Source organism: Lepus europaeus, chromosome 1, assembly GCF_033115175.1.
Source record: "Lepus europaeus isolate LE1 chromosome 1, mLepTim1.pri, whole genome shotgun sequence".
NCBI classification, from domain to species: domain Eukaryota; kingdom Metazoa; phylum Chordata; class Mammalia; order Lagomorpha; family Leporidae; genus Lepus; species Lepus europaeus.
The window spans coordinates 75,305,109-75,322,522 of record NC_084827.1 but is presented as its reverse complement, the minus strand read 5'-3'; the positions used below and the strand labels follow the sequence as shown (position 1 = coordinate 75,322,522).

Below are 17,414 nucleotides of genomic sequence, written 5' to 3'. Positions count from 1 at the left end.
GGCCCCAGGTATTTGATGGAGTCTCCTAAGCTAATGGTGTGAGTATCAGCCTCCACAGCTCCATGCAAAGACACAAATCACCTACCTGGGGAAACCTCTCACACCACAGAAAAACCTAACAGAGAAAATAATTGTAGTTGAAGTACGCTTCTTACACTGTAGTCCATACTATAATGGACTGCCTCTGGCTGTGCTGCCCAATGTCACCTTGCAAGCATATGGCAACAGTCACCCTAAGAAAAGACTGTGACTACAAATGTACTTCCTGATTACACATTACAGATTTCCATATTACAGCAGTAGTAAGCCCCTACCTGACGTGCTTGCTTGCTGCTTCCTTGCACTGTAATCAATAAGCCCAGCTCTGCTTTCTAAGCACCCTGCTGAATTCTTTTACTTTCAAACATTACAGTTATGTTTGAGCTCTCTTAGATCTCCACTGCATATACGTAGTTTTCATGTCATCCAAGGACATGAAGAGTCTACCTCAACCTTTCTATGGCTCTCATACAGGATCTCTCTGTTAAGCTTCTGAATAAGCCACCACTTGCCTGGAGCCGGGACTGTAACCTTGGCCTACCGAAGATTCATGTTTTCCCCACCTGTTCTCCATCCAACTGCTATTTTTAGTTGGCAAAGCTACAGATTTTTGCCTCTACCGAGAATCATGTCTACCCATAAGGCAACAGAGCTGGTAGCTTCTGTGGCCAGACTAGACTGGAAAGCTACAGTTTCCACCAACACAGATTACAAAGGAAAGGAGAGGTAATAAGAACAGCAACAAGAAAAGATGCCACAAATGGTTATTTTAAAATAATGTGTCTGGATTTATTAACTTTTTTCCAGGAAGAAATGGCCAACCATTTTGTACCATCACTACCAGAGGCCCTGTAAATAAATGGTAACCACAAAGACAAACACTTTTAAAAGCCATACTAATTATTCAACTACAGTTTAAAAGACATCTTCTGGACTGTGTTTTAGCTTACTGCTGCTGTTCCTTAGCGGGGACCAATAAAGTGTAATTGAAGCTTTCTACGGCCCAAAGACAAGGCTGGACAGAGACAAAAACACATACAAATTTTGTCCTCAGTTAAATTCAGCTATGTTTTCCTGTATTTTTCCCACTCTGAGTACAGCCTCCCCAAGCATTTATAGTTCTCATGCTTTCTGTATTAGTTTGTATCACTACTGTAACAAAGTCCCATAAAATGGGTTACTTAAACACACAACAAATTTAGGGCCAGTGCTGTGGTGCAGCAGATAAAGCTGCTGCCTGCAGTGCCAGCATCCATCCTAGGAGCCAGTTCGAGTATGGCCTGAGAAAGCAGTGGAAGATGACCCAAGTGCTTGGGCCCCAGTGCTGGCATGGGAGACCCAGAAGAAGCTCCTGGCTTTGGACTGGCCCTGCTCTGGCTGTTGTGGCCATTTGGGGTGTGGACCAGCAGATGGAAGACTTCTCTCTCTCTCTCTCTCTCTCTCTCTCTCTCTCTCTCTCTGTGCCTCTCTGTAACTCCACCTTTCAAATAAAATAAATAAACCTTTAAATAAAAAAGAGAGAGAGAGACACGAATTTATCAACCTAAAGTTCTGTAGGTCAGAGATCTGACATGGGTGTCACTAGGCCTAAATCAACAAAGCTCTAGGAGAGAATTCATTCCATGCCTGTCTAGTTTTTGTTTCATTATAAATGTTTATCTACTTGAAAGTCATAGTGACACACAGAGAAGAGACAGAAACAGAGAGGTCCCGTATCTACGGTTCATTCTCCAAATGCCCACAACAGTCAACCCAGGAACCCAGAACTCCATCTGGGTCTCCTGCATGGGCTGCAGGGGCCCAAGAACTGAAGTCATTTTCTGCTGCCACCCAGGAACATTAGCAAGAAGCTGGGTGGGAAGTGAAGTACAAGTACTTGAACACTCCAATATGCAGTCTAGGCATCCCTGCACAGCTTAACTTGCTGTATCACAACTGATGCACTCACTTTAGTAATTTTTAGACACTGCTCTCATTCATTGGCTGGCAGCTCTCTTCCAACTTCAAAACAACACAAAGCTGAATTTTCCTATCATATCACTCTTGCTATATACTCGCCTCTTTCTTCTATATTTTTTTAAATATTTATTTTATTCATTTGAAATACAAAATTACAGAGAGAAGTAGAGACAGAGAGAAAGAGAAAGGTCTTCCACCTGCTGACTCACTCCCCAAATGGATGCAATAGCTGGAGCTGAGCGGACCCAAAGCCAGGAGCCAGGAACTTCTTCTGGGTCTCCCACAAGGGTGCAAAGGCCAAAGGACTTGGGCTATCTTCCACTGCTTTCCCAGGTGCACTAGCAGGGAGCTGGATCAGAAGTTGAACAGCCAGGACTTGAACCAGTGCCCATATGGGATGCCAGCACTGCAGGCCAGGGCTTTAACCCACTGCACCACAGCACCGGTCCCCTCTTTCTCCGACTTTAAAAACTATATAATATATATATTCAAGATGCAGAGAAAGAGAGGGAAAGAGATACAGAGACAGAAAATGAGAGCTTCTGTCCACTGGTTCACTCTTCAAATGCCTGCAATGCAAAGGCTGTGCCAGGCTGGAATACAGACCCAGGAACTCAATCTGAGCCTCCCATGTGGGTGACAAGGAATCAATTACTTGAACTTATTACTTGATGCCTCCTGGCATCTACTAAGGCATGAAGCTGTGATTGGGTACTAGAGCCAGGAACCAAACTTAGGCACTCTGATATGGGATGTGGGCATCATAACCAGCATCATAACTGCTAGGTCAGATGCCTGCTCTTGTCTCTTTGACTTAAGAACTATTTGGAATAAACTGAGTCAACCCAGATAATCCTGGATAAATCTCCCTATCATAAGGTCAGTTGATTAACAACTTTAATTTTATCTGCTGCCTTCATTCCTTCTTGTGATTTAACCTATATTCAGAGGATCTGGAATTTAGGATGTGGACATCTCTTGGGGTTAGGGAGTAATCATCCTGCCTCTCACACAATCCTATTAAAATCTCACTCAAAAGTGGTCTCATGAATTTACATGTAGGCATAAATGTCTGTTAAGACTAAAGTCTATGTCTATTTATATAATTTTAAGAAATACCAATCAAATAAATCCCTAATAAAAGCTTTGAGAAACAACCATTAGGTTTTGAAAGGATGGGTATATAGGGAGATAGAGATTCTACTAAGTCATATCATGACAATAAAGTGATATTATCTTTTAAAGACCACTTTCATAAAACATCCTTTAAAAAGTTAAGCTGGCACGTACTTCATTTAAAAAAAACTAAAAAGATAGATGCATATCAACACATATGAACTAACAAAATTGAGCATTTGACATAAATTCCAAAATCTGTTTCTGAAAGTTTGATTTGAAAATATGTTAATGATATATTAACTTATCTCATTCTGACAAGGTCAACTTATACTAATTATACAGAGATAAATCTGAATTTATAAATCTAATTTTATATAATGGTTTTCAAATTTTCACTGTTGTTGCTTTAGTATTACATTAAGTTTAATTCTGTGTTTGGTTCTGGTGCCAGCATCCCATGTTGGCGCCGGTTGAAGTCTTGACTGCTCTGCTTATGATCCAGCTCCCTGCTAATGTACTTGGAAAGACAATGGAGGACAGCCCAAGTATGTGGGCCCTGGCACCCACGTGGAAGACCCAGATGCAGCTGCTGGCTTTGGATCAGCCCAGCTCCAGCCAATGCAGTCATTTGGGGAGTAAGCTAGCAGATGGAAGATCTCAATCACCCTCCCCCTCTCCCTCTAACTCTGCCTTTCAAATGAATAAATAAATACTTTTAACAAAATCTTATTTTTAAAACTTACTGGAAAGGAAGAGAGGCATAGAGACAAAAAGAGATCTTCCATCTGCTGCTGGTTCACTCCCAAAATGCCTGCAATGACAGGGCTGGGCCAGGCTGAGGCCAGGAGCCAGGAACTTAATCCAAGTCTTAATCCAAGAGGGTGGCAAGGACCAATGTACTTGAGTTATCATCTGCTGCCTCCAAGGGTTAACATTAACAGGAAGCAGGAAACTGTATTGGAAATCCAGACATTCCAATATGGGATGTGGGCATGCCCAGCAGCATCCGATCTGCTGTGCCAAACATCTGCCACCCCAAGTTTAGTTGTACTGTCTCAGTCACTGAGATTGGGGGCTGCTTGCTGCTGCAGTCTGATCTAGTACATCTAATAATCCAGTAATCTAGTACACTGCTCCTTGAAAAGAAAGAAATTTGCAGTAGAGGCAGCCCTGGTCTCTTGGTCTCATTTGATCTGCCTTTATTTCCTTTCAAATACACTCAAACCCTCTTAATTTTCATTCAGCCCAGTGCAAAACTTAATATAGATTCTATCTGGGGAAAGAGCATCCACAAATTCTTGTGGTCATGCATTTTCAACTTTATATCTCAGTTTACACTGTCTTTACTTTTTTAAAAAAAGCTGATTAAACTTGTGATTATAAAGTAAATTGAGATTATGTCATCACAAAAAATAAAAGAAAAATAAGAAAGGAAGGAAGAGGGTGGGTGGGAAGTATTATGTTCTTAAAACTATACAAGGGGCCGGCACTGTGGTGTAGCGGTGAGGCCACCACCTGCAGTGCTGGCATCCCAAATGGGCGCCGGTTCGAGTCCCAGCTGCTCCAATTCCGGTCCAGCTCTCTGCTGTGGCCTGGGAAACCAGTGGAGGATGGCCCAAGTCCTTGGGCCGCTGCACCCGTGTGGGAGACCCAGAAGAAGCTCCTGGCTCCTGGCTTTGGATCGGCGCAACTCCGGCCATTGCGGCCAATTTGGGAGTGAACCAGTGGATGGAGGACCTCTCTCTCTCTGCCTCTCCTCTCTGTGTAACTCTGCCTTTCAAATAAATAAGTAAATCTTGAAGAAGAAAAAAAACTGTATATATGAGGAGTCAGCACTGTAGCACAGCGGGTAAAGCTGCCACCTGCAGTGCTGGCATTCCACATGGGTATCGGTTTGAGCCTTGGCTGCTCCACTTCCAATCCAGCTCTCTGCTATAGCCTGGGAAAGCAGCAGAAGATGGCTCCTGCACACAAATGGGAGACCTGGAAGAAGCTCCAAGCTCTTGGCGTTGGATAGGCCCAGCTTTGGCCATCTGCAGTCATTTTAGGAGTGAACCAGTGGAGGGAAGACCCCCCACACTCCCTTCTCTGTCTCTGCCTCCTTGTAACTCTGCCTTTCAAGTAAATAAATAAATATTTTTTTTTTTTTTTAGGAAAAAAAACCTATATATGTGAAATACATGAAATCTGTTCTCTTTAAATAAGTAAAAAGGGTATTCATTAAAAAAGAAAATACTGGTAAAAACCTCTATGTATGCTATTTTTCAGAAGCTAAGAAACATAGGTAATTTGTATCCTTGGCAATTTTATGAAATTTATTATAATTATAATTTAAATATTCTATGAACAAGTATAAAATCCTCTTAATATGCCAGTTAACATCAGGCTTAAAATATTCAAATACAGGATCAAAGTGCTAATCATTTGCCATTCCCAATCTGCTACTGCTATTATCTAGGCTTATCAAATTATTTCAAGATTTCAAGTTAGGCTTCATCCACCTCTAATTCTCTCCTGCCTCACTTATCTTTGTACCTACCATCACCTAGTTTACTTTCCATTGTCTTTTAGAGTTCAGATATCAACTCACCTTCAAAGATCTTACTGACCTGCTCTGTCTGAATTAGGGGTACTCCCTATGAGTATGTATCAAACACTGTGCCCTTTGGAGTGTTTATTACACAGTGTTGCTACTGTCTGTTCCCAAATCTGTACCCCTACTAATCACAGAGTTGACTGAGGCTAGGGCCATATTTTATCTTTGGTATCCCAGTGCCTGGTTTGCAGTAAAGACTTTAAAAATAATGTTTCTTGAATGAAAGATAATCTATATACTTTCAATAAGCTTAATTTTCAAACAATTCTCAAACGCCTGGTTGTTGGCTGTCTAATCTTTAAGAAAGATTAAATGAGGAAAGAACCAGAAGTTTTCACAATAGGACTGACATGAGGCAGATTCTACTTCTCTGAAAACACACAGAAGTACCTGATCAAATATGACAATGTCTTTAAAATACAGGGCTGAATTTGAAAGAATGCACAGGAGACTTCTAAGTGACAGAAACATAGAGGAAACTGAAAGACAGAACTCTGAAGAATCCCCAGTAATTATCAGCTTTACATGCAGACTCCAACAGGTAGGGACTAGGAGATAGGGTTTTACAGGATCAGTCTTTTGGCAGCTAAAATATTCTTAGTATGACTCCCTCACAGGGATGTCTGTAAAACTATGCTGTTTATTCAGAAGTCTGTTTATTTCTGAAAATACCATATATTTTAGCCTAGTTGTCATAAGGTCGATTATACAACTCTGAGATTGATGAGGTGTACAGTTTAGGGTAGGGGTCTTTGCCAGATGTGCATATTAGGCTATGTTCAAGAATGTTGCACAGGATGGGCTTTTGGCCTCACTTAGTTAAAACATCAATTAGGAGGCCAGCACTGTGGCACAGCGAGTTCAGCCTCCACCTGCAGCACCAGCATCCCATATGGGCACCAGTTTGAGTCCCAGCTGCTCCTCTTCCAATCCAGCTCCCTGCTAATAGCCTGGGAAAGCACTGGAAGATGGCCCAAGTGCTTGGGCCCCTGCACACACACTGGAGACTTTGATGAAGCTCCTGGCTCCTCACTCCAGCCTGGCCCAGTCCCGGCTGTTGTGGCCATTTGGAGAGTGAACCAGTGGATGGACAACCTCTGTCTCTCCCTCCCTCTCTCTCTCTCTCTGAAACTTTGCTTCAAATAAATAAAATAAATCTTAAAAAAAAAAAAAAAAAAGTATGTCACTTAGCATGCATACAGCCCCTATCAGGGTGCCTGGGTTCAAGTCCTGGCTCTGCTTCCAACAATAGATTCCTGCAAATGCACACCCTGGGAGGCAGCAGCTGATGACTCAAGTACCTGGATCTCTACTTCCTACATGGGAGACATGGATTGAATTCCTAGCTACTAGCTTTGGCCTGGCCCAGCCTCAAGCTGTTTGCAGGGACTTGGGAAATGAACCATCAGATGAGATATGTCCATCTCTCTATCATTAAAATAAATTTTAAAAATAAATTAAAAAAGAGTGTCTCAACCTCACAATAAATAAGGCCAGGCCTGGAAACTATACTTCCAGAAGCACAATATCACACATATCTACAAGTATGGTCTTGCTTATAAGACACTGGGACTAGGAAGCTGCATAACTTTTGGATGTTACCAGTCTATTATATAACTTAAATATCCTAACTTCCTTTAGATTTGCTCAAGTGTTATCTATGTGCAATTTCCTATCAATCCAAGTCATGCAAAGACTGTAACATTTTGAACCACCTATAAGGAATATAGATATACATGAGGCTAGGAACTGGAACTGTAGCCCTACTTAAAGCCTGGACTTTGGCAGGGACTGTCTCAACAAAATGACAACTGCAGGGCCTGACAACTTCAACAGCAAATTCTACCAAACAATTTAAAAAGGTAACATAAGTTTTACATAACCTCTTTCAGAAAATAGCAAACAAAAGACATCCTGACTCATATTATGGGGTCAGCCTTACTTTTATACTAAAACCGAAGTATGAGAAAACAGAACAATAGATCAGTATTACTCACTCACAAACACAGACAAAAAAGCCCTCAACAAAATAGCTCACCAAGTTCAGCAATATATACATATATACACAATCACAAACTGCAAAGAAAAAGTGGGGAATGCAAAAGCTGGTTAGATATATAAAAATCAATCACTAAAGTCATACTAAAATCTAAAGAAAAAAATAATCATATCAATATAAACAGAAAAAGCATTTGATAAAATGCAAGATCCTTTCATGATAAAAACTCTCTGCAAAGAATAGACAATATCTCGACCTGATGAAGGGCATCTACAAAAAAACTTAAAGCTAACATCATATTTAATGGTAAAAGACTAAATGCTTTCCCCTGAGATCAGGAACAAGACAGAGTCATCTATACTCACTACTCCTATTAAACATTTTATCAGAAGCACTGGCCAGTGTTAAAAAAATAAGAGACACAGAGAAGAGAAGGAAGAATTAAAACTATTCACATACAACACAACTTGTTTACACAGAGAAACCCATAAAAACTATAAAATTCCTTTTAGAACTAACAAATAAGTTTTGCAAGGCCAAAGAACATAAAGTCAAGACACACAAGTCAGATTCCTACACACTAGCAACCAACCGGAAATAAATTTTTAAAAAAATAATACCATTATAATAGCTACTTTAAAGGAATCAATGATTAAGTGTAAATCTAACAAAACATTTATAGGATCTGAATGCTAAAAAACGTAAGACACTGATGAATTAAATCAAAGAAGATTTAAATAACTGAGAGATCTAGCATGTTCACAAAAAGAACAATCACCATGGTAGAGATGTCAGTTCTTCACAAACTGATTGACAGATTTAAGGCAAGTCCAAATGAAATTCCAGCAAGATTTTTTAAATATCTATAAACCAATTCTAAAATGGAAATGGAAAGATGAAAGAACTAGAATAGCCAAAAGAATTTTGAAAAGGAGAAAGCTAGAAGTATCACTACTTTAAAGATTTGGAATAAAATTACAGAAACCAACAGCAGGCAGACATACACCCACACAATTATGGCTGAATGATTTTTGAGAAAGGTTTAAAAGTAATTCAATAGAGAATGAATATCTTTTTTTTTTTTTTTTTGTAGATTTATTTGAAAGACAGAGTTACAGGGAGGTAGAGACAGAGAGAGGTCTTCCATTCGCTAGTTTACTCCCCAGATGACCACTACGGCCAGAACTGCGCTGATCCAAAGTAAGAAGCCAAGAGCCTCTTCTGGGTCTCCCACACGGGTGCAGGGGCCCAAGGACCCGGGCCATCCTCTACTGCTTTCCCAGGCCATAGCTGAGAGCTGGATGGGAAGAGAAGCAGCCAGGACTAGAACCAGCGCCCATATGGGATGCCAGCACTTCAGGCCAGGGCTTTAACCCACTGCGCCACAGTGACGGCCCCAAGAATGAATATTCTTTTCAACAAATAGTGTTGGGAAAACTGAACATTCATGTGAATGGAAGGGGAGAGGGAGCGGGAAAGGGGAGGGTTGCAGGTGTTGGGAAGTTATGGGGGGGGGGGAGCCATTGTAATCCATAAGCTGTACTTTGGAAATTTATATTCATTCAATAAAAGATAAAAAAAAAAAGAAGAACCTTGACCTAAGCCTCATACTTTATGAAAAAGGTAATAGATCTAAGTATAAAGTGTAAAACTTTTAGAATAAAACATGGAAGAATTCCCCAGATTATCAAAATTAATATCATGATGGAAAGGGCACTTCACGTTGGTGAACCCACAATTAGCGTCTAAGTATAAGGAAAATACGAAAAACCCAAATTAAGACAGATTCTATGAAATATCCAGTATCTTAAAGCAATCAAGGTAATGAAAAACAAGGAAAGTCTGAGAAACTTTCACAGACCAGAGACTAAGGAGACATAATGAGTAAACATAATGTGGTATCCAGGCCAGCGCCGTGGCTTAACAGGCTAATCTTCTGCCTTGCGGCACCGGCACACCGGGTTCTAGTCCCGGTTGGGGTGACAGATTCTATCCCGGTTGCCCCTCTTCCAGGCCAGCTCTCTGCTATGGCCTGGGAGTGCAGTGGAGGATGGCCCAAGTCCTTGGGCCCTGCACCCGCATGGGAGACCAGGAGAAGCACCTGGCTCCTGGCTTCGGATCAGCGCGATGTGCCGGTCACAGCGGCCATTGGAGGGTGAACCAACGGCAAAAAGGAAGACCTTTCTCTCTGTCTCTCTCTCACTATCCACTCTGCCTGTCAAAAAAAAGAAAAAAAATAATAATAATGTGGTATCTTGGCCTCTGCCCTGGAACAGAAAATGAGTATTAGTGCAAAAATTAGTTTAAAAAAGTTAAGCAATAAATAGAATATCAAGATAGGTTCCTCAGTATTGACACATGTACCATGGTAATACAATCGGTGAACAGCAAGCGAAACTGGTAAAGGATACATCGGCACAATCTGTGTCTCTGCAACTTTTTTGAAACTTCAATTATAACAAAATTAAAAAGAAACTTTAAAAAAAAAAGTTTTGCAAATTGGCACCAAAAATATGATCCACTTAAATTTATTCTGGAAAAGACAATGCTAAGAGGATGAAGAGATAAGCCACAGTCCAGGAGAAAATACCTGCAAGTCAAACATTCTAAAAAGTATGTATACCTAGAATATAAAAACTCTCAAAACTCAACAGTAAGGGGCTGGTGTTGTAGTATAGCAAGTTAAACTGCCACTTGTAATACCAACATCCCATGTGGGCAACAGTTCGAGTCCCAGCTGTTCCACTTCCTATCCATTTCCCTGCTAATTTGCCTGGGAAAGCAATGGAAGACAGCCCAGGTATTTGGGCCACTGCACCCTCGTGGGAGACCCGGAAAAAGTTCCTGGTTCCTGACATTGGCCTGGCCCAGCCTGGGCCACTGTGGACATTTTGGGAGTGAACCAGTGGATGGAAGATCTCTCACTCTGTATCTCTCTCTGTGACTCTACATTTCAAATAAAATAAAATAAATCTTTAAAAAAAAAAAACTCAACAGTAAGACAAAAAGTTAAAATGTTTACAAAAGATTTAAATAGATAATTCACCATAAATATGCAAATAAACACATGAAAGATGTTCAAGATCCAAGTCAAAATTATGATGAGATACCATGACACACCTTAGAATCGCTAAAATTAAATATACTAACATCAAGGAAGCTCATGAGGATGTAAAACAATGAGAACTCTCATACATTTTGGTGGGAATACAAAACGATACAGCTGCTCTAGAAATCTTTTTTTGACAATTTCTTATAAAGTTAAAGATACACTTACTGTATGCTATTACCTGAATACAATTCAGCCACCTAATGTATGTAAGGTTTTAGACTCCAAAGTCGTTAAGTATTAAGAGGGTAGAAACTTAACACAATTTTGATATTTAGGAGGTGAAGCATAGTGGGAAGTCCTTAGGTCACTGAGGACATGCTCTTGAAAGACATGGATTATTGCCAACAGCTTTGGAAATATATATTATAAAGTTCAACAAAAATCATATAATAGTATTCAGACTTTGAGAAACCTGTTATATGTCCCATTATTGTACTCAATCTTCAAAACTACCCAAAAGGTGCATATTATTTATTATTCTGACTTCACCAACATTGAAACAAACTTCCCAAAGTTGCAAGGATAGTAAGTATACAGCTAGGAACTAAACTTAAATTTGTATATTTTAATGTCTGGCTGAAAAATATCTATTCAAAAAAATGTTGAATGAATGCAGGCAAAGCCTATGATGTTTGATGTTATGCTGTCTTCTGATATATTCAGTCATATTAAATGTATGTATATCCTTAAAAATCAGAAGAGAATCTGGAAGGATTACATGAGTTATTTAAAATATTAAATTCCTTTTTAAGTTGCTTAAGTTCACAGTTTTAAAAATATTATTCAGTGTATGTTTTTGAAAATAATTTTTAATGTGATACACAGTTCATTTCCTATAGTAATAAAAATCAAATTTTTTTTAAAAATCAAATTTTAAAAAAAGAAAAAACATGGTATAATTTTCCCCTCAATTAGAATTAACCTAATTGGTTTTAATTAAATTAACCTTTTGGTAAAAAACCAAAAGATCAGGCCGGCGCCGTGGCTTAACAGGCTAATCCTCCGCCTTGCGGCGCCGGCACACCGGGTTCTAGTCCCGGTTGGGGCGCCGGATTCTATCCCGGTTGCCCCTCTTCCAGGCCAGCTCTCTGCTATGGCCTGGGAGTGCAGTGGAGGATGGCCCAAGTCCTTGGGCCCTGCACCCGCATGGGAGACCAGAAGAAGCACCCGGCTCCTGGCTTCGGATCAGCGCGATGCGCCGGTCACAGCAGCCATTGGAGGGTGAACCAACGGCAAAAAGGAAGACCTTTCTCTCTGTCTCTCTCTCACTATCCACTCTGCCTGTCAAAAAAAAAAAAAAAAAAGGGGGAAAAAAAAAAAAAAACAAAAGATCAACTTGCATCAACGGAATAATTTAAGTTCCATATGTAAAATTCCATTAACTCAGTCTCCTGTCTTAACCTTATATTCATATTAAGGACATTTTAGTGTGGCATGTTTTAACATTGGGGTCTCCTCCAAAATTATCCTTTGAATAACTGAAAAATATCAAAAAGACTTTTAAATGTTATACATGTCTTACATTAATATATCATGTTTATAATTTAAACATGAGTTTTTATCTCATAACCAATATCAACATTTCAATTTCCAACAACGTATATTAAGTTTCCTATGATATTTAAGTGTTCCATGCTAGTAGTTAGGTACTGTACTACCTTAGATTATTAAATATACTGTGCGGAAGAGAGTAAAGAGCAGGCCTATGACAGCTATCCTTAGAAAAACTTGCTTGCAAGGTTGGTTCCTGGCTGGCACCTGGGAATGCAGATGTGGGGAGGATTCCTAACATACCTAGGACTGATCAAAGTTACTCACTGTGTCTTTACTGTTCATGTAAATAATATGTCTTAAGCTAAGTACATTCTTTCCTACTTGCAATCTGGAATTTCCTTCTGCCAGTCAGAGGATATCCACATAACCAGCCTTCAATGCAACACTTCATGGGCTAAGCATCTTACATGCTTCCTTGATTGACAAGGTTTCACATGTGTTGTCATAACTTGTTGCTGAAGGAACTGAGTATACCTGTATGACTCCATTAGGAAAGGACTCCCTCTGGACATTGCCTCATGTGCCTTTTTCCTCTGCCAATTTTGCTTTGCATCCTGTTGCTATAAAACATCAGCTGTAAGTATAATTATATGCTGAGAGTTCTCCTAGCAACTCACTGAACCTGGGGAAAGTTAGGGCTCCCTGACATACATACTGAAAGATATCTGAATAAAATGCATACATACCATCTTACCAGGCAATGCGCTCTTGGAGGAAAGTCATTATTCATACACAGCAAATCCTGCATAGACTGTGGAATAACATCTACAAAACCATTTGATAATGAAAAGTTAGTTTATGTCCATTTTAAGGCAGAATTTTATAACATGCTTTGAGAAAACACAGGTCTTGCTAGCTCATGTAGTTTTTGCAATAACTTAAAGATTTACATCTAGGGCTAGCTTTAAGATTTGGGGATAGGTAGCCATGAGGCGCAAATGTTAAGATGCTACTTGAGACACCCAGATCCTATAGCAGAGTTTGTGGTTCTGAATTCTGGTTCCACTTCTGATCCAGTTTCCTGCTAGTTCTCACTCTGGGAGGCAGCAAGTGATGGCTCAACTCTTTGGGTCCCTGCCACCATGAGGGAAACCTAGAATGAGTTCCACGTTCCTGCGGTTGGCCTGGTCCAGACGTAGCTGTTGTAGATAGCTGGGGAGTGAATCACTGAATGGAAAAATCAGTCAATCAATCTTTCTCTCTGCCTTTCAAATAACGAAATTAGGTAAACTTTCTTTAAAAAACAAAGTGAAATCTCAGTGATGAACTCAAATGCTCTACTAGAAGTTAAAAAAGAAAACGAATTGAGGAGAGAGGTCTTCTCTCTCCTCCTTTCAAACAAAGCCAGCCTATAAAAAAGATACATCTCTCCTATCTGCATATTAAATTGCTTTGATATCAACTCAAACTCATCTTGACTGGAAAGCCTGTTTAATCTGTTCTCTTTGGTTTGCCCTTGTCCCTACTTCAAAATTACATAGAAGGATCCAGTGCTGTGGTGTAGCAGGTAAAGCTGCCACCTGCAGTGCCGGCATCCCATATGTGCACTGGTTCGAGTCCTGGCTGCTCTACAGAAGATCCAGCTCTCTGCTATGGCCTGGGAAGGCAGTAGAAGCTGGCCCAAGTGCTTTGGCCCCTGCACCTGTGTGGGAGACTCCTGGCTTTGGATTGGTGCAGCTCCAGCCATGGTGGCCAATTGTGGAGTGAACCAGCGAAATGAAGACCTCTCTCTCTCTCTGCCTCTCCTTCTCTCTCTCTGTGTAAGTCTTTTCAAATAAATAAATAAATCTTTAAAAAAAAATTAGAGAGAAAAGAAATCAGCATATGGAAAAAATAATCTGTACTCCCACATTTATTGCAACTCAATTCACAATAGCTAAGATATGGAATCAACCCAGATATATATCAACTGAAGACTGGATAAAGAAATTATGATATATACACACTATGGAATACTTCCCAGTTGTGTAAAAAAAAAAAAATGAAACCCCGTCATTTGCAATAAAATGGATACAACTGGAAACCATTATCCTTAGTGAAATAAACCAGTCCCAAAAGACACACACCATGTTTTTTCTGATCTGTGGTAACTAATGGAGTACCTAAAAGGCAATATATCGGAGTAAAACTGATGCTTTGAGATATGATTTTGAATAGCCCTTGTCTCTACTGTTGAGGAACAGTGTGTGTTTTTTTTCTCTTCATACTATTTGTTGAACTCTTTACTTAGTGTAGGGTTAGTCTTATGAATATAAGGTTAACTGGAAATAGATCTTTTGTAAATGGTAAGATTGGGAATAGGAGAGGGAAGAGGAAAAAGGGTGGAAATGTAGGCGAGAGGGAGGGAAGAGCGAGAAGAATCACTATATTCCTAAATTTGCATATATGAAATCCATGAAGTTTGTATACCTTAAGTAAAATTAAAACAAAAATATACATAGAGATCTGTAACCTCCATATTACATCCCTCAGCTAGCTTTTTATGGCTCTCTGGACATTTTAAATATTCTTGTAAAATCTCTACCCAGCTTCTCAAATCTAACCAATATATCTTTAAGCACTTGAACTGCTATCCATAAGAAGACACTAACATCAATGATCATTACGTACACTCAAAAATCCATAAATTCAAAGCATAAAAATGTATTCATAAAAAAGATTTTGTTTTGTTGTACAGCTTTAAGTGCTTAGCAAATATTTATTTTGTGAATTTTCTAAGAGTATATAAGAAAACACTAGAGACTTCATGCTCTACTTAACCAAAAGCAATAAGCAACTCCAATAAAAGATTAGTGCTCAAATATTCAGATCTCTGATAATAGTTTTTAATGTGGAACTTTGGTTGTAACTTACTACACTGGCTACGGCTTAATCACAACCAAATTAAAAGTGACCTGCACAGTCCACACACATGTAACAGTACCTTAACTATCATTCATCTTCTACCACAGTCCCCTTCGTATGTTCATGTTAGAAATAATGATTCTAGGGGCCAGCACCGTGGCACAGTAGGTTAGTCCTCCGCCTACAGTGCCGGCATCCCATATGGGCGCTGATTCCAGCCCTGACTGCTCCTCTTCCAGTCCAGCTCTCTGCTATGGCCTGGGAAAGCAGTGGAGGATGGCCTCGGTCCTTGGGCCCCTGCACCCGTGTTGGAGACCCAGAGGAAGCTCCTGGCTCCTGGCTTCAGGTCGGGGCAGTTCCGGCCGTTGCGGCCATCTGGGGAGTGAACCAATGGAGGGAAGACCTCTCTGTCTCTCCCTCTCACTGTCTGTAACTCTACCTCTCAAATAAAATAAAATATCTTTAAAAAAAAAAAAAAAGAAAGAAATTATTCAAAGCCTTCTTACTACAACAGGTATACCCTGATGTATGCCCTTTCCTCAAATTAATGTCCCTTAAAGCTTCTCCACCTTGAACAGTTTCCTTCATTAAGAAGCAGACAACTGGGCATGGAAATTCCTAGGTTATTATCAGACGCCTCAACAATTATACATACTTCCCTCTTCCCCTTATCTAGTTTGATAATTTTATTTTGCTCAATAAATATATTTTGCATGTGTATGCATGGTTAATGTTACCAGTCCTATTTTGTGAATCTGAATGCAGACATTATCTATTGTTTTGTTTGTAAAAAGTAAATAACAGAAAAGATAATGTCATTCCTACACAGGAAAAGGCATAGATATTTCAGTCAAATGACTACAAACAATAACCTGCTTTAATCAAGAAAACTTTAAAATACATTAGGCTACTTATTTTCTGAGCGAATAAGGAAGGGTATATGATTCACATCTCTGAAATTCACATTTATTCAATAACTTAACTGTTATACTCTAGTGTATCAAAGGACAGATGATTCTGGATGATATGACCTAGTGATAATTTTAAGTACCACCTATTGCATACCTGACATGGGTCATGAGATAAACACCTCATTAAATCTTTGCATTAACCCTCTAGGTAGTATTACTTCATTTTACAGATGAGGTAACACAAGTTTAGAAAGGCCAAGGAACTAGTCAGTAGAAAAGCTAGAGTTTTGGTGTTCTCAGTGCCTGCTCCTGCCAGGACCCAAGATGCCCAGGCCACAGTGAGTGGGCAGGAGGAATCAGGAGTGAGCCAGCTGGGCCAAGGGCTACACTTGATCTTAGCCAAAAGGCTGAGAAGCGATTTGGGCAGAGGGCTAATACGGTGCCATCCCATGTGAAGAAGTTGAGTGGTGGACTGGCCCCAAATAAGAGCAAACTGTATGTGTCTAACTTGCCTTTTCCACTGACAAACAATGTCTTATACTGGATATTTTCCAAGAATGTTGAAGTTACATGTTACAATAATGAAAGATACCAGGAAGAGTAAAGGAATTGCATTCATTTTGTGTTTGGATAAAGACTCTGCACACAACTGCACCAGGGCAATAAACAACAAATTCTTATTTGGGAGAGTGATAAAGGCAAGCAATGCTACTGACAATGAATGGAAGAGCAGCTGAGTTCATCCAAAGAAGAAATTTCTTTGATAAATCCAAGTGTTATGAATGTGGGGAAAGAAGATACTTAAGTTATGCCTGTCCTAAAAATATGCTTTGAGAATGTGATCCTTGAAAGACAGAGAGAGAGATGGACGGACGGACGGACGGAAGGAAAGAAGGAAGGAATGAAATTCCTGAGCCAGAAGAAATTGAGGAAGCAGAACAAACAGAAGATGAAGGAGAAGACCCTGCTCTGGATGGCATCTGCCAGGCCATATGCTTCCAGCAAGCCAAAACTGAAGAACAAAAAAATGGAAACCCAGTTCAGGACACCCCTCAATATCAGATGACTCAAGATGCCTGAGGATAAAGAAAAACAGTTATTTCAATGATGAGGAATAGCTTAGTGATTAAAATTATATTATGTAAATACCCTTAAAATAAAAAAGCCTTGGAGCACAAAGTTCAGCTGAGGACTAAGGTTACTTTTAGAAATAAAGCATAAGAACAATTAATACCAAATAGTTCTTTTGCTAGAAAACAGTTCAAGAGAATATAGAAGTAC

At 39.8% G+C, this 17,414-nt stretch overlaps 1 protein-coding gene and 1 pseudogene across 1 annotated transcript in view; one reads left to right on the top strand and one right to left on the bottom strand.

The window, feature by feature from the left end:
- The window catches only part of RAB3GAP1 (RAB3 GTPase activating protein catalytic subunit 1), a 115,207-nt gene that overhangs the window by 72,341 nt on the left and 25,452 nt on the right, over positions 1–17,414 (bottom strand). The window contains exon 5 of the mRNA XM_062185999.1: positions 13,065–13,143. Coding sequence (XP_062041983.1) covers positions 13,065–13,143 — 79 coding nt within the window. The remainder of the gene's footprint in view (positions 1–13,064; positions 13,144–17,414) is intronic.
- On the top strand, positions 14,624–17,263 carry LOC133767449 (zinc finger CCHC-type and RNA-binding motif-containing protein 1-like; annotated as a pseudogene).